The 27,002-nt window shown below is 32.8% G+C and overlaps 1 protein-coding gene across 1 annotated transcript in view; it reads right to left on the reverse strand.

Moving 5' to 3' along the window:
* Window positions 1-27,002, reverse strand: part of LOC114329398 (inter-alpha-trypsin inhibitor heavy chain H6-like) — a 54,704-nt gene that overhangs the window by 16,534 nt on the left and 11,168 nt on the right. Inside the window, exons 4-10 of the mRNA XM_028278488.2 lie at window positions 23,883-24,155; window positions 20,714-21,010; window positions 12,006-12,242; window positions 7,703-7,997; window positions 5,434-5,778; window positions 4,590-5,291; window positions 1,472-1,648 (exon numbers count right to left, since the gene is read on the reverse strand). Coding sequence (XP_028134289.1) covers window positions 1,472-1,648; window positions 4,590-5,291; window positions 5,434-5,778; window positions 7,703-7,997; window positions 12,006-12,242; window positions 20,714-21,010; window positions 23,883-24,155 — 2,326 coding nt within the window. The remainder of the gene's footprint in view (window positions 1-1,471; window positions 1,649-4,589; window positions 5,292-5,433; window positions 5,779-7,702; window positions 7,998-12,005; window positions 12,243-20,713; window positions 21,011-23,882; window positions 24,156-27,002) is intronic.

The following is a 27,002-nucleotide window of genomic DNA, read 5'->3' on the forward strand; positions in this document are numbered from 1 at the left end:
TTAAAAACGAGTGGATGACGGAGAGTCTTTTAAATTCTGTACATGAAAACATAGATTGTAATGTTGTTCTGAAGCTATTTCGTTGTGGCATTTTTGTAATAAACTATTCTAAATGGGAAATAAGCCACAATTTAACTAAAAAAAATGATTTTATTAACGTTTCGACGCCCAAATCGGATGTCGAAACGTTAATAAAATCATTTTTTAGTTAAATTGTGGCTTATTTCCCATTTAGAATAGTTGATTACAAAGATTGTATGAGCTAATTAGATAAGCTAATCCAAGATCCCACAAATAACTTAGTAGAACAACGATTATAAAAAATTAAGACTTTTAATTAAAAACATAAGAAAAAAATGAATGTGTGTGTACTCTGTACGCACGTAAGAAGTTATTTTTCTATTATATAATTTCAACGAAGTAAATATACTTAACAGGTTATTTGTATTCTATTTAAATATTAAACTAACTTTCTTATCTACAACTTTCAAAAAATTTTTATTAAAACAACCAAAAATTAAAAAAAAATGAATCGTCCAGGATTGGAACCGGCGACCTTCCAATCTCTGGCCCAACGCTCTACCAATTACATACACCAGGGAGCTTCTTTAATTCACATGTAAGTTTCGGATATAATTACATAATATTTTATTATCTTACTACAGAGAAAGACAAATCCAAAAATCATAATAAATAATACATTTACTAAAAACGCTAATATATTTTGTTAATGGCTTATTTGGGCTGATACAGATACATACATACCTATCTTGAAAGATTAGCAACGAACTATTACTGTCTGTGTGCGCATGCACGCAGATTTATGAAATTTTACTTTCAATCGCGCCTAAAGAAGAATAACTTCAATAATAACTGACAAAATAGAAAATGCAAATGAATTAAATACGCATTACAGTACATTAGGACAAAAGTATGGACAAAAAATACCCTATTGTAATGATACATCGTAGTGATACATATCAGACATCGTCTCATGTAATACTTACCTCAGTCACAAAGTGTAAATAAAAATAATATACCAAACAACACAGCAAAATATCTTCGTGCGGCTCAATTCTTATTGTTTGAAGAGGACAAGTGCGTCAAAACTACCGCACGAGAAAACCCTCGCACGTTCAAAATTCATATAATGTGAAACAGCCCTTAGTCGTTGTCCCATGTTAATTCGGTATGGAAAGCTGCAAATAGATGTGAACATTCGACGTGTAGATGATTCACTTATATTCAGTTTATGTGCTGTTCGTACAAAACTTCTTTGCGGAGAGTGGATGATTTGGTTAACACGCGCCCTTCATTAGCGTGGGTACAAACTGTTTATCGACGACTTGAAGATCCTCTACGTTGACATAATATACACTACCATCTGTATAGTTTATTTAGAATTTGCTCTGTATAGTTTTAGATTAACCATTTACTTGTTTCTAGAACTACCCTTTTACATGTCTCTCACCTGTAGCTTTTGGATAAATGCAAGTCTCTTCACATATTTGTTTATTTGCAAATCTGTTATCGTTTCCGCCAGATCCACCATATTTGAACTTTATACATTGATGTTTATCAGTTCTGTAATGCCATTTACCGTAGTAATTGTAAGGCTTTCCATAATCTGGAGGTAAATCACAATTTTCTAAAAAATAAGATTGTTCATATTAAAAACTGTATTTATATATTCTTTATACGGTATAAACTATTCTTCATAAACAAATGTTTCAACTTAAAATAAAAAATTTATTTCAGCTCAAAGATATCAAATGGGAATGGCATCGTCAACTGTGAAGTTAGATACTTAAATAGGAGAAAAACTAATAGCCAAGTCGGGATACCATTTGACCTTGCATTAGGAGCTGCCCCAAATTTTATTTTTCTAATCTTTAAGGAGGGTCAATAGGGTCATAAATGAATGAGTTTTGGGCAACAATTTTAGAGATCATCAACGCTGTTAGTAAACCATTCAGAGAGAAGAGATTGCACTTTTCTACAATTCACTTAAGGAGATCTTAAAATCCTAGAGATAATTTTGCTTACTTGCTTATTATGAGCAGAAGGCCTGCGATCTATAATACTCTGAATATTCCGACGAGAGTAAACTAAAGCGAACCGAAAAACTACATTTTGATCATGCTAATTCCAATAAGTTTTTCTACAGGCTGGAGAAAAGTTAAAGGTTGAAACGATCTATCAATTTTGGATAAACTAATTACTGAGCTGAGTCGTCGCTTGACAGTTTACGAGTCAGTGAACTCAGTATTTGGTGTTTTGTGTGTTTTTCCAAAACTGAGTGATACTCAAATAAAGGAGTGTGCTACAAAACTGCATGAAAGATATTCTGATGATATTGAACGTGAAATTGAAGATGAATTAGTGCAGTTCAAATCTTTTATAGACCAGCCTTAAGACTTGTAGGGAAAACAAATTATTCCTGCTTCACATACATTTTGGGATATTTATGAGAACAAATTCGAATCGATGTTTCCGAATGTGTCAGTAGCTTTTCAGATTTATCTTACGCTAATGATTACAAATGCAACAGGCGAACGATCATATTAAAAAATGAAAATTATTAAAAATTGTCACCATTCGACAATATCAAAAAATAGACTAGCCTTTTGGCTATTGAGAATGATATGCTCGAAAATTTGGAATTTGTTTTATTTTATTTAATATTTTAAGTAGTTTTGTTTCTATAAAACTCAGAAAAGTTGCTTTATAATTATAAGTCTTGTGCATAGACAATGACGTCGACTTTGCTAAGTAACAAGACACTTACACACACTACACATTACACTAGGTACTTAACTGAAAAATACACTGTACCATGCCAATGGCCATTAGTTGTCAAGGTATTAAGCTCAATATAAAAAAAATTATAAGCCTTATAAGATCACAATATGATATAAGACAAGTTATGTAATTACATAAAACATAATCAACAAGTCATATAGGACAATAATATAAAACATAATCAACAAAATATAAATTAATAAAAAAAGATAAATAATATAGAGGGTCTCTGAACCTCGTCAGTCCTCATACCCTGTAGTCTTTTATTAAGTCAAAGTAATCATTTAGGTTATAAACGCATAATTGGATCAAGCATGATTTTAATTTATTTTTGAATTTTTGAATATTATCTTCATTTCTCATATCAAGTGGCAAACAATTGTAAAATTTAGATCCTGCAAAATCAGTACCTACTAGTTTCAAAAAGAGTTGTGGAATGATTACACACGCTTATCAACCTCCCGTGCCTTGTCGGGTAACTATTATAATCAGAGTTGAGGGTAAAATTTTGAAATTTAGTTTTAACATGAATGCATGGAAAGTCAACAGTCTGTGTTCAATAAAATATTTACGACATGATTGTCTATTATCAATATTGAATATCAATCTAAAAATTCTCTTTTGAGTTATAAAAACTCTAGAAGAGTTCCAAGAGTTTCCCCACAAGACAACATTATAGGCCATATATGAGTAAACCAATGCATAGTACACACTTATCAATTGATTGGTATTAAATAGAGTTTTCAACTGAAGGATCACATAGTAACACTTATTCATTTTTTTGCAGACTTTAGTAACATTTTCATGTCATATTACTTTCTAGAATGCTACCAAGAAATAATGTTGTATCACTAAAAGGTATTTCCTCAGAACTAACTGTGATCTTATAATAATGGGACAGCTTACTGCGCGAGTAGAACTGCATACAAATAGTTTTCTTTGCATTTACCATTAAAGAGTTCCTTTTACACCAGGTTCTAAATTCGTGTGCTACCAAGTTCATTTTGGATATGAGTTCGACTTCAATTGACGCGACAACTACAATAATTGTTGAGAGAACTATATGATCTGCAGTTAAAAAATTTATCAAATCATTGCCATATAAAAGAAATATTAAAGGTCCCAATACGGAGCCCTGCGGTACACCTTGATTAAGATTAAAAACAGAGGACTTCTTGTTATAGATTTATACTAGGAATTTACGATGTTGTATATGTTCTAATGTTTAGGTATTAAAATTCAAATAAAGCTTTCTTAAGTTTTTTAGATTTTATTTTATTTATAAAGACTCTAAAAGTTGTAGTTGATTTAAAATATCTTGTGAAGACCGAAGACATAAAAAGAGTACAGGGAAACTGGCTACAAGCGGTCCAGTGTAGAAAACAGTGGAAATAACTGTGGGGAGATCTAAGTCCAGCAGTGGACGCGATTGGCTGATTGATAATGATGAAATAAACAGTTTCTTGACTATTTCCTTGTTTTATTTCTTCAAGCAACACGTTTTACAAAATGAAACAAAAATTTAAATTTTGGTCTACAAAATGTCAACTAGTATATTTAAGGAATACCTCTCGGATATGGAGTGGTTATCCGAGGTTTCGGAGGGAGGAGGTTTCCTAAGGGGTCTCATAGCTTGGGTTGCCTAGGGACTTCAAGCTTCGGGACTGCTTGTTAATTTGTATGTGACATGTCTTTCCTTACTTTATTTACTCTATAGGTACTCTATAGTCTATAACACTATAAACAGAAAAAAGTAGAATGAAACACCTTGTGATGGAAAATATTACCAGGTTTAGGAATAGGGTCACATCCGTCAAAATTAGGTCCAACGGCAAACTCTACACCATCGTGGCAGCAACCATATTTGGATATCTTACAGGTAAGCTTTGGAGTAGTTGTTTTAGTGGGGATGGTCGTAGTCTTAGTGGTAGTTACTGGTTTTGTAGTAGTGGTAGTGGTGGTACTGGTGGTTACTGGTTTTAGGGTAGTAGTAGTGGTGGTACTGGTGATTACTGGTTTTGTGGTAGTAGTAGTGGCGGTACTGGTGATTACTGGTTTTGTGGTAGTTGTAGTGGTACTGGTGATTACTGGTTGTGTGGTAGTAGTAGTGGTTGTACTGGTGGTTACTGGTTTCGTAGTAGTAGTAGTGGTGGTGGTAGTGGTGGTTACTGGTTTTGTAGTAGTAGTACTGGTGGTTGTTGGTGTTGTAGTTACTGGTTTTCTGGTAGTAGTAGTGGTGGTAATGGTAGTTACTGGTTTTGTGGTAGTAGTACTGGTGGGTACTGGTTTTGTGGTAGTAGTGGTGGTACTGGTGGTTACTGGTTTCATAGTAGTACTACTGGTAGTTGCTGGTGTTGTAATAGTAGTTGTGAGTACTGGTTTTGTGATAGTAATTTTAGCTTTACCGCCAGCAAGTAAATCATCTATTTCTGCAGAACTATATGTTGTAGTTGGATTTGGATATGTTGAGATAAATTGTTGAACGTAATCTGTAAATACAAAATTAATTAAAAAAAATATATAGATGCGCTTCATCAAGAAGACATGCACACAGTTTCCCAATCAACATTGTCAACTATTAACATTTATAGTACAGCGCTATAATAGAACTACACCTGGTGAAATACTTACTTTGTATGTCGCTGCACATTGGTAACTCACTGGGTGTTGAGGGAAATATTCCAGTGTAAGCATCCACAATTTTCACAGGGTTACCAGGTCCAGGCTGATCTGGTTTGACTACAACCAAGGAAGTAAAATCGGTTACCAGGGAATGATTCTTAGCTATTTCTATGCCAATTTTGGCAAGCGTAGTATCTCCTGTTACACGATATTGATCCGCTAATTGTTTTACTGTTAAATACGCCCAAACTCTTTCCAATTTTACCAAAGGAATACCAGTCTTTGCTTCATAGTCAATGGGACCTTTTTTGCCCTTAGCTGAAATTTTTACTGGCACAGTGCTGACACTAGATCCTAGAAAACATAAACTTTTTGAAATAATTAAGTAGTTTAGTAACATTGTCAAAGATATACTTAAGTTGTAATATAATATGTTAATTTTATTAATTTAGTTTCTACAATAACTGTAAATAAAATACAACACTGAACATTCTACGATAGATTTTACTTTGCAGACAAAAATACGATTAGCATAGACTTCTACAGTGCACATACAGCGCAACAAGCGACATTAACAAGCAATTCGGTGATTAGAAAGTGGACAGAGGGAACAATAACGTTTTTAAGATCTTTCCGGGAAGGTTTTTAATTTGGTAAACAAATTGTATTAGTTTTTAGATGTAAAACTAGAAAGTAGAAAAAAACTAATTATGATATTTCTTGAAATGTAACAAATTGGAAAAGTTATGTGGAATCAAGGACGGCGCAATCCAGAAAACGAGGGAGTGAAGAAACAAAAGATTATAGTCAAATCATTTGTCGGAATGGAGAAAATTTATTTATATCAAAAGCATATTGTTTATTTGTTTATTGAACAATTTTTTAACGCAGTTAGTCATTTCAAATTTGAGAAATCAATTCAAAAGAAGAAAAGTAAAATTCATTCAATTTAGTATGAGTAAATAAGAAATTAATTAAATTAATTAAATAAATAATTTTGTCAAAACAAGGAGATATCAGAGTTAGAGTTCAATTTATTAAGTAAGAGATTGTTGCAACAAAGTTAAATTTTAGTATTTTTTTAGTCGTATGTACACGGCTTATTTGATAAAAACAATAGATTACATTTATATGATTTTGAGTGTTTTCAATTTCCCTGTTCCCATCCTAGAAGAAGTAAGCAACTAGAAATACTAGAAGCCACAGATCACAGGTATTGTATCAAATACAAAATTAGCCCTGAGAATAAAATTGATTGGAAAATTTAATTTGAATTTAGTTGTGTTTTTACATAGGCAGTAAATAAAATAATTGAATAATCAATTAAATTAAGAATTTGCTAATCAATCTAAACAAATAGATAAAGTAGAGCATAACAATACATACTAATATTATCTGTTGATAAACCCTTATATATTCCCACTTGAACCAGTAAACCTCATCAAAAATATCCTCATACAGTCCACCCCCGGAAATTGTATTCATAATTTCACATATAGGGGAGTCAATTTAAAAAGTTGCCACCCATATAATTTGGCCCCTATAGAAAATCTAAAAATATACAAAAACACGTCAAATTTATTTGTGAGGGGGACATTTTATAGACCACTTTGCAACTAAATTACACTAACCCTCTAGCGAGGGCGGACACAACCCCCAAAATCTTTAATGGAAAGGGGGGATGAGTGATACCTCATTTTAAAGGTCGTTAGATTACCTTTTCAAAAATACCACATACATTATATTTCTTTTCAGTAATTTTAATTTTTTTATAATTAATTTTAATAATTAAATATCGAGTTCAGAACTCCAAAATTTTTTTGGAATATTGAACTCCTAATTGAATTTTTTTTGGGGTGTTGAAGTATTTAGAGTATTTTTTTGAAGTATTTTTGGAAAAATCAAGTAAAACCGTAAAGATATTAAGTATAGAGTTCAGAACTCCAAAATTTTTTAGAGTATTGAGTCCAAAATTTTTCCAAAAGTACTGAAAAGGAATATAAGGCATGTGATATTTTTGAAAAGGTAATTTAATGACCTTCAAAATGAGGTATCACACAACCCCCCTTTCCATTAAAGATTTTGGGGGTTGTGTCCGCCCCCGCTGTAGGGTTGATGTAATTTAGTTGACAACTGATCTACAAAATGTCCCTCTTACAAATAAATTTGACGTGTTTTTGCATATTTTTATATTTTCTATAGGGACCAAATTATACGGGGTGGCAACTTTTCAAATTGACACACTGTATGTACAGTACAAGCTGATTCATACACTTACCCTTTCCAACAATCATCAATTCCGATCCTTTAAAAAATATTGGAAATTTAATTTGTGTAACTTGATTTGATGGGGGTAAATTATTGACAGCGACGTTACTTAACAAAGGGACTGAAATAGATTTGTAGAAACTTTGAATATATTTTGATGAATCCAAATCGATAGAAATTTTATGTTCTTCACCGTTGTTAAGTCCACTTAATTTTTGTAGAAAGATTCGGTCTACATCTGGCTCTTCCCCAAAAGACAGGGAATATATTGGAGTATTGTAACCAGCTTTATTTACGTTTGTAATCTGTAAAACACATAGAACATAATATAATGATAACATGAGTGGTGAATGTTCGAACGCATCAAATAAAGTAATGGAAAAATCTAAAATATATAATTATTATTTTTATTAAAAGATTAAAATTACACAACATGGAACGTTGGACAAGAATATCCAAGAAAGGTGCACACAAGGAAGGAAAGCTATCGCATTATTGAACAAAATCCTATGGGACCAAAGTATCTCCAAAGAAAATAAACGTAACATCTATAACAGCATTGTTAAGAGCATTATAACATACAACAACGAAGTTTGGCCACTTAAAGAAAAATCCGAAAATATGCTCAGTACAACTGAAATGGACTTCTGGAGAAGATCTGCTGGTATATCAAGAATACAAAAAATGAGAAATACAAGAATATTGGAGATAATGGATGTAAAGCATACAATAATGGACGATATAAAAACAAAGCAACTAAGACGGTTTGGCCACGTACAACGTATGGAAGAAGACAGATTACCCAAGCAAGTGCTACGATGGGCACCAAAAGGACGGCGGAAAAGAGGAAGACCTAGGAAAAGCTGGATAGAAGGAATCCATAGGGAAATCAGAGAAAGAGGCTTGAACGAAGACATGTGCTACGATCGAGAGCAATGGCGATTGGGAATCGGAAGACGTCGTAGAACGTTATGAACCGATTATATATATATATATATATATATATATATATATAAATATATATATATATATATATATATATATATATATATATATATATATTATTTTTATTAGTTCTACTCCTAATCTGAGTATTGGGAACTAATCTTTGTATTAATTTTACCGTGCTGGACAGGCGGGTAGTAAGATGCAACTTGATAGATCTCCCTCGGCTTTCTTTGCTCCGGCGATTCGTTGGTTTGCAAATTTTTAAAAGCCACGAATGGTGTAACCAGAAGATTAGTTCTGATAAAGTTTTATTTTTAATATTGTTAATATTAAAAGTAAAACTTTCATTCAGCGATAATATAAACATACGTGCATAGAAATCGGCCCACTTAAAAATTTGGTCATTTTTGATGTCTCATATATCCTAAACCTGTTGGCCGATTTAAGTGATTTTTTAAACATGTTATAGCCTGATTTTTTAACAATATCACTGTAATAAAATTTATTGCTAAACAGGTAAATTTTCATTGTATACCGGGTGTACCAATCAAACTGTGTTTTTTCTCAAAGTTCGCATCACCCTGTGGAATATTGTAGCATTTGTGAAATATTGAAATTAAAACCCAACTATTGCCTCAGAGTTTCTTAACATTCTGTTTTTAGATTTATTCTCTTATGTTGGATAATAAAAAAGTTAGGTACTTTAACAACTAGACGTGTTCTTCATCAATACACGGTGTTTTTATATAAGTGCGACAAACTTTAAGGGGTAATTCTGCATGAAAAATAATGACAGTTGGCTTTATAAACGTATGTCCGCAAATATTTCGTTTCCGAGATACGGGATGTTGAATTTTTTCTTACAAACTGACGATTTATTTATTGCTTTAAAACCAGTTGAGATATTCAAATGAAATTTGGTAGGTTTTAAGAGATATTTATTGCGGATTTTTGACATAAAATTGAGAATTTTATATTCACCATTAGCGTGCATACGGGTGATATAATCGGTCATATTACACGTATGTGCGCTAATGGTGAATATTAAATTCTTAATTGTATGTCAAACAATGCGCAATAACTACGTCTTAAAATCCAACAAAGGACCCCGCACAAACCTTATGGAAAATATGTCCCAGTGGATTTCGTTCATACTTTGGGAAAATACTTTTTGAAGCATCCTGATAAAAAGTTCTCATGGGCACAACTCAATTGTATGAAGGATTTTCAAATAGACGTCCAAACTCGGAAAATTATAAGATTTACGGGGTATTCCAACTCAGTGAGTTACTGGTTATTTGGCAACATGTAGAAGTTTGGATCAAGGAAAAGTACTAGTAGTCTATGATTTTTTCCTGGCTATCCAATGGCGACCTTTACTTTGACCTTGACCTTCAACGGACGTCATCTTCTAGAGTTTCGAGGGTTTTAGGCATTAAATTGATATAAACAGATTACTCATGGGTTTTTGGGATCGCTAAATACGAATATACCATCCGGATGACGTGGTGGCCATGGCCACTGCAAGGGACGTCGTCTTCTAGAGTTTCGATGGTTTTCGGCATTTAATTGATGCAAATGAATTACTGGAGGGTTTTTTGAGGTTGCTAAACACGAATATGCCACCAGAACCGACTCCTGGAGCACCTGGTTTCCAAGGCCAATGAAAAAGGCTCCTGGAGTTTCGAGGGTCTTTGGTACTACGTTAGTGCAAACGGATTAGTTATAGGTTTTTGGGGTTGCTGAACACGAATACGTGATCAGCACAGACACAGGAGCACCCGGTGCCTAAGACAGGTTATCTTCTGGAGTTTCGGAGGAATCAAATGGATCACTCTTAGGTTTTTGGGGTTCCTGAACATGCATACACTATCAGACCCGACCCACGAATCAGATTGTGCCAATATTCGTGTTCAGCAACCCCAAAAACCTATAACTAATCCGTTTGCATTAATGTAGTACCAAAGACCCTCGAAACTCCAGGAGCCCCTTTTATTGACCTTGGAAATCAGGTGCTCCGGCAGTCGGTTCTGGTGGTATATTCGTGTATAGCGACCTCGAAAAACCCTCCAGTAAATCACTTGCATCAATTAAATGCCGAAAACCATCGAAACTCTAGAAGATGACGTCCCTTGCAGAGGCCCTGGTCACCACGTCATCCGGAGTTCAATTCTGATGGCATATTCGTGTTTAGCGATCCCAAAAACCCATAAGTAATCTGTTTATATCAATTGAATGCCGAAAACCCTCGAAATTCTAGAAGATGACGTTCGTTGAAGGTCAAGGTCAAAGTAAAGGTCGCCATTGGATAGCCAGGAAAAAATCATAGACTACTAGTACTTTCCTTTGATCCAAACTTCTACATCTTGCCAAATAACTAGTAACTCACGGAATTGGAATACCCCGTAAATCTTATAATTTTCGGAGTTTGGGCCTCTATATCTTGAAAATCCTTCATACGATTGAGTTGTGCCCATAAGAACTTTTTCTAAGGATGCTTCAAAGGGTATTTTCCCAAAGTATGAACGAAATCGACTGGGACCTATTTTCCATAAGGTTTGTGCGGGGTCCTTTCATTGGCATATCTCAACCGGTTTTAAAACTATAAAATAAATCAGTCAGTTTGTAAAAAAAATTCAACATCCCGTATCTCGAAAACGAAGAATTTGCGGACATATGTTTATAAAGTAAACTGTCATTATTTTTTATGCAGAATTATCCCTTAAAATTTGTCGCACTTATTTAGAAACACCGTATATTGATGAAGAACATGTCTAGTTGTTAAAGTACCTAACTTTTTTATTATCCAATATAAGCGAAGAGATTAAAAAACAGAATGTTAAGAAAACCTGAGGCTATAGTTGGGTTTTAATTTCAGTATTTTATAAATGCTAGAATATTCAGGGTGATGCGAACTTTGAGAAAAAAACACAGTTTGATTTGTACACCCGGTATACAATGAAAATGTACCTGTTTAGCAATAGTATTATTACAGTGGTATTGGTAAAGAATCAGGATATAACATGTTCAAAAAATCACTTAAATCGGCCAACAGGTTTAGGAAATATGAGACATCAAAAATGACCAAATTTTTAAGTGGGCCGATTTCTATGCACGTAAGTTTATTTTAGACTAATAGCATCCATCTAATAGTATTTATGAATTGGACAGTTCTATGGACAACAACGTGATTTCCATGAACTTTAATTACAATTTACGCCATTATGAATCAAAATTCAGAGTTGACGCAATGATATGAAATAATTTTAATTTTGAGACGGGTCTATTCATGTAAATTTTATTGCGTGGCATTATATTTTATTTTAAATTTAAATAAATAGCAATATGGTAGGAAAAAAAGTTACCACTTGATTGATGTAATTTGTATCGGAACTCCCACCATTTGGCAATCCGTCTGTCAGGAAGACAACAATGGGCAAATATATATTTGGGTAACGTTGTTGAGTCTTTGAGACAGCTAGTAGTCCAACTTCTAAACCTCCTATACTATTAGTACCACCGGAAGCATATAATCCATCAATGGCATTCTTCATTGCTTCAACATTTTGCTTGGTGGCTTGAATTATTGAAGGAGTATACGACTGGAAAACAAAAATTGTTAAGAATTTAAGCACGTACGTAGGTAAATAAATTTGATACGATACATTAACCTTTATACCAATGATGGCGAGCGTTTTGAGCTCGCGTGTCAAAATTTGAAAAATCGAATCTGATTCTTGCGACGTGTCACACAACATAAAAATGAATGTGTGTGTACTTTGTACGCACGTAAGAAGATATTCTTCTATTATATACGTAATTTCAACGAAGTAAATATACTTAACAGGTTATTTGTATTTTATTTAAAAATTAAACTAACTTTCTTATCTACCACTTCAAAATTTTTTTATTAAAAGAACCAAAAATAAAAAAAATGAATCGCCCAGGATTTGAACCCGCGTCATTCCAATCTCGGAGCTAACGCCCTACCAACTACACCAGCTAGGTCCTTCTAATTTATATGTAAGCTTCGGATATAATTACACAACACGGCGACAAATACAAAATATTTTATTACTTTACTACAGAGAAACACAAATCCAAAAACACAAGAATTATAATAAATAATATATTTACTAAAAACACTAAAATATTCTTTTAATGACTTATTTGCACGGATACAGATACATAAGCTTTGATCGCGCAGTACGTCCTGGGTATACCCAGAGGGAGAACGCCTGCGCATTACAAAATTGGGCGTTCGCGGAGTCCAAATCTTTCCCTCTGAACACCCTCCGGATTTTTAATTCGGTGTTCGCGCAGTACAGAAAAAAGATCCTGACGTTCGAGGATTTTGTTTCGGATTTTAATTTCGCACAGGCGCACAAAATATTTGGGAAGAATTTCTTACTTGACATTCTGTTCTTACTCCTTCCAATTCTTAACCTAAAATATTGTTTTGTTAAACAATTTGTAGATGTAGATTCTGGTTTTTAAAGTTTTGAAATTATGTAAAGTGTTGTGTCATTTAAATATTCTTCAAACAAATTTTAATATTTTTTATATTAAAGATTGTGGTTTATTTTTCAGTTTAATTTATGAGTTAAATTAGTCTCTTATTGAATATAATGAAACATAAACAATACATCAAACTTATTCTGAAACTATTTCTTGTGTCTTGTTATATTTCATTATTTTTGTGGTGTAATAAACCACAACACAATGCCACAACCCATTAAATTCAATACATAGATATCAAAATTGGAAATGATTGTTTTACTAAATTATTCCTTCCTTCAGATAATGTTCAACCCTCATGAAGTTAAAGGTAATTTTTATATCTACATATCAACAATCTTACACTCTACAAAAATGTAAGCTGGATTTCAGAGTGGAAATAACCACATTATATTGTGGAAATAATAAAGAAAGACTCTAATCAAATTTCTACCTTCTAAGAAAGGCATTGAATTATTGAATAGAAAGTTAATCCTTTGCCTGTTGCCTTTATTCTCTTTTCTTTTTTGACATTTATTTCGAAATAAGAAAGAGACAACAAAAAGCTTCCTTCTCTAACCTTAATGTATGCAACCCGTCATTACATTGCGAATCCGAAAATTGTTCGCGGAGCGAAAAATCCTGAGCATGTCCAGGATAAGTTTACGTTGACGCCTGCGCATTGGAAACTAATCCCGAACTTACTCTGGGTATGCTCGATTTGTACTGCGCGAACACTACTATAAATACCTATCTTCGGCATCGGCTTCGGCCACCTTCGGCCACCTTCGGCCAATATTTAAACCTTCGGCCAAAATTTAGCTTCGGCCAAAACGAAGCCGAAGGTTTCGCCGAAGGTGGAATAATAAAATGCTCTGTCAGTATTACTATACTATATAAATAATCTCTAAACAATATATGCTTCGGCGAGTCTTTGATAATTTAAATAATATTTACACCCTATTTTATACCATAAAATAAAACGTTTTACAAACCTGCAGATAGTAGGTAGGATATAAATTTTAACAATAGGCCAAGATGTCTCAAAGATCTTCCTTTGAATATTTCTCACGTAGTAAAATTCTGAAAAACTATAATAATTTTATTGTATTTGTTAAAACTCAAGAGTACTGGTGTTTTGACTACCTAAATATTAATGGAAAAACATCGACCATCGACTATCCCTACTATGAATGGTGGCAAGCTTCTTTTTCTTACGTATAATTAGTGTTGCCCAAAATCGGTCTTGGTCTTGCAGTGTTGGTCTTGTTCTTGCATTTTCTCAAGACCAAGACCAAGACCAAGACCGCCTAATTTTAGCAAGACCAAGACCAAGACTTACCCTGCAAGATTTGAGCAAGAACAAGACTAACCCTGCGAGACTCTTGCGTCTTGCAGTTATAATCGAGTGTCATTTAGGTAGTATAATATTTCGGGTATATGTTTAGATGCATAGAGACTCTTTGAGACGCAAAAAAATATGTACCTAACAAAAATTTGTAAAATTGGACTTATGCGCATTACGAACAATACAATAAGCATACATAGCGAATCAAAATATCGATTAAAAGAACATTTGCACATTTTATACGTACTCAGAGGTCAGAAGTACAATGTAAAAACAAAACATTTTGAGCATTCTGCCCCAGCAGACGATTATTCTTTCACTCTGAAATTAATTGTCCAGATTTTGATAATAGCCGCCACAACATTTTAAAAATATTACGTTATCTCAGCTTAGCTGACAAAAAATTAAAAAATATAATACATATTACAAATTTTATCGGCCTATAGACTAACATTGTTTGTGCTGAGTGTGCAATATCGGTTACACACCAAAATTTGCTGAAAATGCGCAGCTATTTTCGACTAACTATCAATAACAGTCTATTTCTATTATATTTTAACATAATGAACAATAAACAATAAGTTTCTTTCTTTGGTATGCATATCCTTCGGCGTTTATGACACCAAAACATGTCTAACAGACACATGTCTGTTAATCGCTAAACATATTATGTTACCTTTTCAGTTTTCGGTATGCTTACGGCTTACCTTTGATAGAGAAATTTAAACTCATTATTCTTTTTAATCGCGCAGCAGACTACAAACAAAAAATTAACAGTTTAAAAGGAATTTCATTGATATTTTCGCATTTTAAACTTACAGATGAAGTCTCTATTTTCATGCTTTTGTAAATTACTTTAATCATTGTAGTATTTGTTATTCAAAAGTAACGAGACAAATTAACAGATAATTCCGGCTACTCTATAAACAAAATACAGAAATATTTAAAGTATTTAACGAAATAACGGTAGGGTATTGGACTATTGGACTAGGGAAAGTAACAATATCCTACTTAGGGTATTGGATAGTAAAGAGTATAAAGAATTGTCATCATCATCAATGGCCTTACAACTCTTCGTGAGTCTTTGCCGCGTTTACTAGTGCCTTCCATGTTTGTCGGTCCTGCGCCACTAATTTCCATTGTCTCAATCCCATTTTCTCTAGATCTTCTATAAAGAATTGTACTTTGTATTAATTCCTGGTCAAAAAAATTAATATAAAGATAAAGTCTTAGTAACAGTAACATCAAAGCAATTGCGTACTGTTCTGTAATTTAATTTGTATTGTATTTTATTCCTTATTTAAATAAGTGGCAAATTGTATGTCTTTTATTCCATCTCATATAAGGTGAGAGTCGATCAATTCCTTTCTAGACAGATTAATGGTCTTTGAAATACAGTCAACTTAATGTCATTAATTTGGTTTTTTGTATTTTAACCATGTTATAGTTTTGGCACATTTAAGCTTATTAAATGCAAACGTTTATTAAGAAACTGACTCCCGTGGGCCATGGATAGCTCAGTTAGAGCATTAGCACGGATCGCTTAGATCGTGCCGATCGTGGGATCACACCTTACCCAATTTCAGTTTAGACGTTTATTAATTTTATTGGTCATTACTATGGCTATGTTAATTCAAGATTAAAATGTGCCTACTCTGTTACTGTGTACAGATTCTAAAGGTGCCGGTGGGGATGGCGTCTATGCGTAGTATTATAGTCGGTGTAAAGAGAGGGCGTATTCGAAATGATGAAATAGCAAATAATATAACATTTGTTATTTCATGACTTCGAATACGTTCTCTCTCTTACACCGACTATAATACTGCGAATAAACGCCATCCCCCACCGGCACATGTAGAATCTGTGAAACGTACGTTGTAACTGCGAGACTTGCAAGACTCTTGCTGCAAGACCAAGACCAAGACCAAGACCGAGAGTGCAAGACCAAGACCAAGACCAAGACCAGGTGTATTGGCGCAAGACCAAGACCAAGACTCTCTAAGTCTCGTCTTGGTCTTGCATTTGGGCAACACTACGTATAATACTTATTAGGATGTTTGATTTCGAATATTAGCTACCTACCAGAACCAGTAATCATAAATACTCACTAACTTTAAAGTTTTTTAATGTTATTTATTTTTATTATCGCTTCTATTACCAAATAATGTATAAATGTTTGACTTTTTATCTTATAATTTCATATTTTTGTTTATCACTTATCAGTTAATAAAAATATAATGCACATTATTTAAATTATTAACATATAATAAATTTTTAGCCACCTTCGGCTTTGGCTTCGGCCGAAGTTATCCTACAGGCCGAACTTCGGCATCGGCTTCGGCTTCGGTAAAAAAATCACATTCGGTCGGTCTCTATTAGCAAGGAACTACATACTGTCTGTGTGCGCAGGCGCGCAGATTTATGTACAATTTTACCCTCAATCGAATCGCGCCTAAACAAGAATATCTTCAAAAATATCATTTTAAATACAAAAACCAAAATGTTGAATCCGATGATTTACCTCACAATAAAACACTGAAAAACGTTTGTTTTTCGATACTTCCACAAAATTTATTACAACTATGTTATTACTACAGCTGTTTCGGCAACGTGCCTTCCTCAAGTGATATATTTTACAATGTGTTTGCCTTTTTAAGTCTTTAACTGAAGAGGTTGAGGAGTGGGGAGCTGTTTGTCTCGACTTGGTCATTCAGAATTATATCTGTATTTTTCAATTTATTAATTTCCATTGATTCTAAAAGTGATAGCTTAAGGCCTTTATTTTGAATATGTAGAATTTGAAACTCTTCATTGAAAGAATGATTATGATCTAGAAGGTGAAGTGTGTATGTAGAAGTGTCTGTTTTTCTATTGTTGAAAGCCCTTTTGTGTTCTGTTATCCGTTTGTCAAAAGTTCTGCCAGTTTGACCGATGTAAGTTTTCGTACAGTCACCACAAGTTAGTTTGTACACACCACTCTGTAGTTGCTTTCTCTTTCGGCTTTTTTGTTTTTAATATGTTTGCTTAAGTTGTTGTTAGTTCTGAAAGCTGGTGTTATTCCTTTCTTTTTTATGTATCTGGCTATTTTTGTTGTTATTTTGCCAGTATATGTGAGAGAGCAGAAGGTACTGGGTTCTTTCTGTGGTGGTGGATACACTAATTTCAAAGCTTTCTTATGGAGTTTTTGGTTTAAAATGTTGTTAACTGTTTGTTCGTTATAGCCATTGTTTACTGCTATTTGTCTAAAGGAAGCCGATGATTTACGTTTAGAGATTTGTTTTACATAGTTCATTGACATTTAACATAAAAAATATCAATCATATATAGGGTGTTTGATTAGGAATGGGCCATAGCTTAACCTTAAATTCCTGAGATTAAAATAGGTAAATTTAAGCAAACTTACCTTAGCGCAAAAGTTGATATAACTAACCGAAATACAGGTTGTCAAAGATAAACTTTTATTTTATTTATTCTTAAATATTTCCTAACATGCATGGGATAATAACACCAAATTTGGTATGCGAGGGTTTTTTGGGACCCAAAAATGATGTCTTGCCCAGAGGGCGCCACATACGCCTTTCAGCGCTCATGTAATAGGTTCAATTTTTTTTACCCACTCTACATACTTTTTGAATCAAAACTTTTATTCTCTTAATATTATTACTTAATAAAGGTATACTACATTTATCTCCCTAAACTCAATAGTTTTCGAGATAAACGCATTTTAAATTTGCTAGGCAACATAATTTTTAGCATAGTGTCATTGTAGTTACACCCAAAAAATAACTTAAAACCAAAAAAATTTGGAAAAATGTATCGCAAACTTCTTCAAATGGAATTTGTGACGCAATGACATAAAGCTGAGAACTGGCACAATTATTATGGTTTCAAGTTTACATATTTTTCGGGTGTACATACAATGAGGGCTGAAAGACGTATGTGGCGCCCTCTGGGTAATACATAATTTTTGGTGGCAAATTTAGATTTATCATCCCAAAAAAACCCCGCTTACCAAATTTCGTGTTGTTATCCCGTGCCTGTCAGGAAATATTAAAGAATAAATAAAATAAAAGTGTAACTTTGACTTTGTGTATTTCGGTTATTTTCAACTTTCGTACTAAGGCAAGTTAGCTTAAAATCGACCTATTTTAAGCTCAGGAATCTAAGGCTAAGCTATGGCCCATTCTTTACCAAACACCCTGTATAGACATACAATAAGAGAGAATCGGCGATTGTATTTCACTTCATTTTGAACACCATCGGTACCCAACACGTGTTTCGTCTTCATATCAAAGACTCGTCAGGAGCACCTAGATGAGTGTTCAGAGTGAAATAAAATGCAACAAGCCTAGGCCGTTTAATAAACTAAACCGACTTTAGTACGGTAGGTACGAAATTTTTATGAACTAAATAAAACGACTTCTCTCGTATAGAAAGAAATCCCTTCAGTAGCGAACGGCAAACGTGAATTGTGAATTTCAAAGCTTTCATAAAAGCAATGAAAACGATGTAAGGAACCAGTTTGTCCCACAAATACATCCATAAAACAACGTTATTTGCCACGCATTCGTCAAGTACGGAGAAACCGTAATATAAGAGAATCGGCGATTGTATTTCACTACATTCTGAACACCGTCGGTAAACTCTACACGTGTTTCGTCTTCATATCAAAGACTCGTCAGAATCATCTACATGAGTGTTCAGAGTGAAATAAAATGAGACAAGCCTAGGATGTTCAGAGTGAAATAAAATGAGACAAGCCTAGGATGTAGAAATAAATGAAAGGACTTCTCTCGTATAGAAAGAAATCCTTTCTATATATATATATATATATATATATATATATATATATATATATATATATATAACAAAGGAGCACTCGTAAGTGTAGGGTTTTATCGGTCAAGTGGGTGAAAAAAGAGACAAAGAATTCAGCTACTTCATCTATTTATTGAAGACGTTTCGTCTACTGCTCAGTAGACATCATCAGTTCATCTACAAAAAGAGTGTTATAAGAAACAACATCCAAAAGAGAGGTAAAAAAGCACTAGCGTTACCTTAAAAAGACATGTAGCAAAAGATAAGATGTACATAGTAAAAAAAACCTTATCCATGAACCAATGTAATGTATAAGTATGTAACATTTAAGTGTATAGTTAATATTTAAAAACTTTAGTACAGCCAAAGACAAGACCATGTGGTAACAGTCACATATAAAAAACAAGTGGAAAAAAGCTGGCTTGCTTTTTTTTCAAAGTCAAGAATGAACCAAGAAAAAACCAGATTCACACTTCCAAAAATTTAGTAGTGTTTAAGCATACTTCATTTTAACCTTAGGCAACATCATTAAATGAATATAGTGCTAATATGCAACTTCGAAAATTTAAAGTTGAATAGTTACCAGCAGGTCATCCTAGCCCAACGGACACACAAAAGAAAATGGAGTTTGAATTATCAGGTGTAAACTGACATCTCGCCAAGAGGCAGGCAACCTTTAAAAAATTTTATAACAAAGAGTGACTGACAACTGCAGCGCAGCGCGGTAAAATTTAAATTGATGTATTTAAAACAGTTATAAAAGTGTTTAAAAAGTGAAAGTAATATCAAGAAGTAATCAAGGGATGTACCTTATACCTCGTAGACAAGAATCACAGTTTATTTTAAACAAGTGAGGGCACTTCACACAATTATATGGAAAAGTGCCTACGTTAGTACTGGTCATCCAGTTACTAACGAATATATAAGATAGTACAATAGTATAACTCCCATATATCGCAGCTCAAAATGCAAGAAAAAATATGCAATAATTTAAGAAAATTTATAAATCAGTTTAGCAAATTGTAATTTATAATTAATATCAATAATGCAAAATTTTATCCTATGGAAAATTTTAAATTGTTCAATCTATTAAGTAACTGTTATTATCAAAAAAAAAAAGTGGGAAAAGCTTGAAAAAACCACCAAAAACTTTTTTACAATAAAATAATTTAAGTGTAATAACATCTACTGATTCCGCAAGATCAATATTAAAAGAAGTGGGAAAAGCCGATAAAACCCTACACTTACGAGTGCTCCTTTGTTATATTGGAATTGACGGTCGTACTCCTTTATGATATATATATATATATATATATATATATATATATATATATATATATATATATATATATATATATATATATATATATATATATATATATATATATACATATATATACTACTTCTTACCGAAAACTGACTAGCCAAGCTTCCGTAAGGTAAGTGTTCTGGGTCCATGGAATTAAACACATCTTTTCTACCTTTGTATATATCCCAATCGTAAACGTACGATTCAAATTGAATGATAGTAACGACATCTTCTTCATTTAACTGCGGTAAAATCTTTAACATCGCATCCTTAAGCTGCTCCATTTTAAAACCGTACATACTTCCACTGGTGTCAAGTATAAAAACCATATGTTTGGGGATGGGGTCTAAGGTTTGTGGTGCAAAGGAAATAAAAAAGAAGTTATCCTGATAGAGTACCTGAAAAAATACTTATACTAAGAGGGTAATGCATGCGGCATGCTGTATGACAAATGTACCGGTTGTCCCAATAAGAATGGCTCTCGGCCATATCTCAGAAACCGTTTATAGTACAGCTTTGAGAAAAAAATATTTATAACAAAAGTATTTAAAAGAAAAGTCTGGAAATTATTTTAATAATTGTAGGTCCACCGCTAAAGGGCATAATTGAATATCAAAAATTAAAAAATCTAAATTTTACAAAATTTGCCTAATGAAAGGGCACTGGAAATCCGATCATCGTATTGTTCATAAAATTCTGCGCATATTTGATTTTACAAGTTTAAGTCTACCTTTGCAAATAAGAGGTGGGGGTGAGTGGTAACCTTCTTTTGAAAAAATGGCTGCAAGTTCGGTTCTGCTAAATCGAATTTTGCATACTTGATCTTGTTGGAAACAACTATTTTTCGTCAATGTAAGTATCTTATTTTCGAAATAGTCTTATAAGTAATATTCCAGCTAGGAGGCGTTATATAATTTTTGTATTACAAAATTAGACCAAATTACCAACAGAATACCGAAGACCGCATGTCGATACCTTTTTTCTATCTCGAGATATCTTAAGAAATGTGTAAATTTTAAACAACGGTTAATGTTACCGGCAAACTTAGTTAAGGAAAAGCAGTATGCCATGGAAAAAACAAAAAAAGATTTTTCACATATAAACGTATATAATTAATTAAAACAACAATAAGAGAAACAACACCATAAAATATAAAGGGTCGTTTAAACACAGCGATAAATCAAACAACTTATCAAGGTCAATCGAGTTGTTGCAACTTATCATTGTGTGTAAACGGTGCATCGCACAACTTATCAAAGTTGGAGTTGGGTTGAAGGTGGTATCGCATTGAATCGCAGCGTCTAAACAGCGTTTCAACTTGTCATCACAACTAGTTGCTGTGACTTATCGTTGTGTTTAAACGACGCTTAACAAAGAAATAAAAGCAGGTACTGTTCACCCACTCCTTCCACTCCACCCAGCTCCTAATAAATTTATTAATAACATCGATGTATGTTCCTGATGAACAGCTCAATGTCCGTATAGAAGTAATGACGTCACCCGGGTCCAAACAAAGTTTCACCAGATGTGTATGCAAGAAGAACTGTTCGGACAGATCTTGCAAATGTGTAAAATCAAACATAAAATGCAATTCTAAATGTTACGGTAGCACTTCTTGTGCTGACAAGTCAAGCGAATATTTTCTGAAAACAACTGTAATAAATATTGAAAGTGGTACATGTATGAAAAAGACTTATAAAAGATTTACATATATGTATGAAAAGGTTTAATAATTTTTTTCTATTTTCAATAAGATACTTGTTATATTTTACTGTTTAGTTTTTTTTTTTTAATTAAAATGAATGGAACTTTAAGGAAAATTTGGTTTTATTTTAGTTGTTATTATGAAATTAGTGTAAGGTATGGTTGTGTTTGAAGGCTTTTCGGCGTTTGCGCAAATTACAAATACCCACAACCCGATATGGGTAAAATAGATTACCCACGTCTGGTTATGGGTATTATGGTTTTGCTCAATCTCCGGTGAACGTGTTTATTTCGGCAATGAATTACTTTAGTTTATCCACAACGCGTTCTGGGTATTTCGCTTAGGCCAATGTCCGAATAAAATGCTCACTCCGCGACGTAGGCAATTCACGTTGTCCACATCGCGAAGTGAGTAAAAATTTCGGACATTGTCCTAATTCGGAGTTTGAGTGTAACATTATACAAAAAAGGAGATATCTTTGAACCCTCTAACGACAGGAAATTACGCTCCTAAATAGAGTTTATAAAATATTCTCCACTGTAGTATGCCACCGTATGGAACCATATTTATGCAGAACAAATAATAGGGATTATACCAGGCTGTTTTCAGAGGTAATAAATCGACAATTCATCAAATTTTCAGAAAAAATCAGAAATTTATAATTTATGGAATCGATTTATCTCTGGAAGACACATAGGTGTATCAGTTTTCGTTTTTCTAAATAGAAGCGTTCTAGAGTTAAAAAAAACTAATTAAAAGACGCCATCTTCAAAGAGAGAGATCTTCAACTAGCTCCCTAAAGAACAGAACAAGTTGGTCTCGGTGGAGGTGGAGTTGTAGGTAGGTAAGTCGCGGTGGAGGTTTAGCGCGATGCCATTCAGGGGGTTTAAATCGATGCTTTTGAAAATAAAATGAGTTTGTTTTACATGGATGTCTACTGCGCGGCCTACAAGGATGCTTTCCTGTGATTGGTCCGTTCGAAGCCAAGTTGTCATTACCTGCGCTATCTGAGTAGTTGATACTTTTTATATAATCCATTTTTTGTATTTAGTTTATTTTTGAATTTCTAAAGTAATTAAATTGAGTAAATTTTTAAATATGAAAGGATCTGATTATTTACAGCTGACATTTCATTACTATCATCACTTGACTGACGCAACATCGCAAAAGCACAGTCTTTTTGTCATTCAAATTTCATTAAACTACTTCACTTGATAGTGGTTCTAGCTCGACTGACAGCGCAGGTGACCTCCTTGCTATGTGCTGTCGACATCGACCGCGACTTAACTAGTACATAGCATCCACCGCGACCTACACCTCCACCTCGACCTACTTGTTCTGTTCTTCTCCTTAGGAAGCATTTTCGGACTAGGTGATTTGGGTTAAACCATAATATTTTCAGCCCGGAAGCTACAGTTAAACTATTTCCAATTATTAAAGAAACACCGTGTATAATGGCTCTGGTGACGACAATTTTGGTTCGTCATCAGAGTGACAAATATTTTAGCTTGTGAATATATATGTTTTAATCCCTAAAATGTTTAAATTTTCGTTTCAACACTTACTTCTCCGCCTTCATTCGTCCTTTGAACATCATAATTTACAATAAACTGTCCAGCAAACCCATTGTACTCTTTATTTCCAAATCCACTGCATGCAAACTCAACTTGTCTTTGAATATCTGGTTCAAAGATTACCACAGCTCCAGTACCTTCCTTATTTTTAAAGAAACGAGAGTGAGGATCTGCCGTAGATTGTGCGAGGTTTTTCGTTGAACTACCGGATTGAAGATAAGGTGCGTTCACGAAAAGTAAGGGTTGACTTTCCCTGATTATTACCTAAAACAATAAAAATTGTAGGAGAGTGCAATTAGAACGAAAATATGCATTGTTTCGGAAAAATTCAAACAAGCTTATATTTTTCTAAAACTTTTTTTGTTAGTTTATATACATGTTAAAGTTAAAAGTTCTACTCGCAGAGTTGGCCGCTAATTGTTTATTAATTGTTTAAACAATAACAATTGTTTTGTATAAATAATTTTAAAAATATCGTTGAATTCATCATTTTACTTTGATCAAATATGTTTCTATTTTGTTTTTGATTATGCTGAATCCGAATATGGCATTGCAATTTGAAAATTCTTATACAGAACCTCTTATACAGCATGTCTGCGTAGCTAGGAACCACATGGAAAACTTTTTTATTATCAATTTTATAAAAAAAAGTTATTCTTCATAAAATGCTCTGGATAGTCAAAAATATAAAACTCAACCATCAGATCGCAAATTTTATCAATTTTATACGAGTTATGTCAAAAATATGAATTTCGTTAAAGAGTAAAGTACCTTTATATTCCAGAATATCAAAAAATGCTATAATGAAAAGTTGTTTGAAATTATAAACCATGTTTTAATATACAATTACATCATTCTAATCTAAAAAAAAAATTAAATTTTTTCTCAAATTACGGATACCCATATCATTTTATTACAATTATGATAACTATTTTATTATCAATTTTACGAAAAAAGGTTATTCTTCATAAAAAAATGCTCTATCTGGTCTAAAATCTAAAATACAATCATCAGCTATCAAACTTTTTCAGTTTTATACGAGGTATGTAAAAAATCTGATTTTTTCTTAAGAGTTAAGTGCCTTTATTATTCACAATATTTTAATTAGAAGGATATAATTGAACACTGAAACATATTTTTTAATTCCAAACAACTTTTCTTAATAACAATTTTCAATATTGTGAAATATAAAGGTACTTTACTCTTTAACGAAATTCATATTTTTGACATACCTCGTATTTATCAATAGGTTCCAAGTTACGCAGACATACTGTATAAGAGCTAAAAAAATTTTTTTGTTGAACATTTATTATTGTTGAAACTTATCATTAAATGTATTTTAGGTAAGTTTTACAGAAAAAAGTATTGATCACTTTGTATAAACATTTTTTTAGCTGGTAATTTTCGGTTTTTGTATTACATTTTTGTTATCTTTCTTAATTTTCTCAAAAAGAAATAATTTATTTCATTTCTAAAGTACAATAATTCAGTGCATTTTAAAGATTGCATCCTAAGCTTTAAAAAAGCACTTATAAAACTGTAATAAATCTGTTCAAACTTGAGTAATACCGTCTTAAAGTGGTGGCAATTCTGTAAAACTACGAAGTTTTCAAAAATTCCATTTTTTGAGACGTCGTATCATTTAAATTAAATTTTTGAGATTTTTTTTTAAATCATCATTAAGTAAGATGTTTGAAAGGTAAGTTGTGTAAAATTGAGAGTTTTATAAGAAAAATTGTATTAGTTACACATTTTTAAATCATTTTTAAACAAAATTCATGTAAGTCTCATTTTCCGCCCACACCGTACTTATCCCCATATATTTTATTTCTTTTTATTATAACCATAAGATAGCTTAATTGCTCTTCTTTCATGTCCAATTTGTAAAATCTCAGTTGATATACATACAGTTAAAGAAATACATTAAAATAACTCAACCGTGCACTTCGGCGTACGCTAGTTTACAGTGCGCCAATGTTTGTGATAGAAGGGTGACTTTAGCGTTATAAATAAAAAATTATAGAGGCTACAGATTTAATTTTAGAAAAATTTTTATATGAGATTTTTTTGTAAAATTTTCTGAATTTTTTAATGGTCAAATCAGTTCTTTTCTATAATTTATAATTTCGGAGTTATTTAAAAAAAAACATCTAATTTCGTAGTTCATTTGTTTAATAAAAAATAAAGCACCCACTTTTCGAGTAGAACTTTTTGATATGTTGTTTATTAAACATTTCTTATGCCTGGTTGCACCAACAGATCTTAGGCATAAGCCGAGAATATCATAAGAATTAATGAAATATAATTACAGTAAAATATAATAGGAATATCATAATATAGTAATAGATATACTTGATAACAAGGTAAGAATCCAAAATTATGCTGCAACATAAGTGATACTTCCGGTGGTCGTATCTATAAGCAGAGCTTAGCTAAGCTGGAGTTTAAGATCTGTTGGTGCAACCAGGCATTAATGAAATTACAAAAAGTTCTATCTTGTTTGATTTTTTCCGAAGTGAAAATCTATATGCACTCTCCTAAAAAACAAGTCAACTGAAAACCATCACTAAATGACCGTAAGAAATAGAACGTTATGCTTAATATTTTTTAGTACCATAGGAATGTCATAAATTGAAATTGTCAAATTAATGCGATAATGATTGTTTTATTTTCTTTTATATCATCTAGTGTGAAAATATTAAACAAACATTATCCACCCTTGAGGAAGTCACTTAACAAGGGAACTCAGCGTTCATTTGCTGTATGACTATGATTCATAAATATCTATGGTTTGTACAGTATAAATACCGTTGCACGACATTCGCGTCATAGGAAATGATGTCACATGTTACCAATACAAAATATTTAAGTCCTAGGTCTGTTCCTTTTTAGAATCGTTTAACCAAGTACACTGGAATTGCAGCCATTAGGCATAAGTGCAATAATTATGTGACATATTTGATTTAAAACGAATTCAGAAAATTTTTGTAATTTGCCAACACTGTCAGCTTAGATCTCTGACGTAGATAATGACGTGCATCGGTATTTATAGTGTGCAAATCATATGTTAATGAGTCCGAATATACCTACTGTAAACTTTTAATAGTTTTT

This window comes from Diabrotica virgifera, chromosome 7 (assembly GCF_917563875.1).
Source record: "Diabrotica virgifera virgifera chromosome 7, PGI_DIABVI_V3a".
In the NCBI taxonomy this organism is placed as follows: Eukaryota; Metazoa; Arthropoda; class Insecta; order Coleoptera; family Chrysomelidae; genus Diabrotica; species Diabrotica virgifera.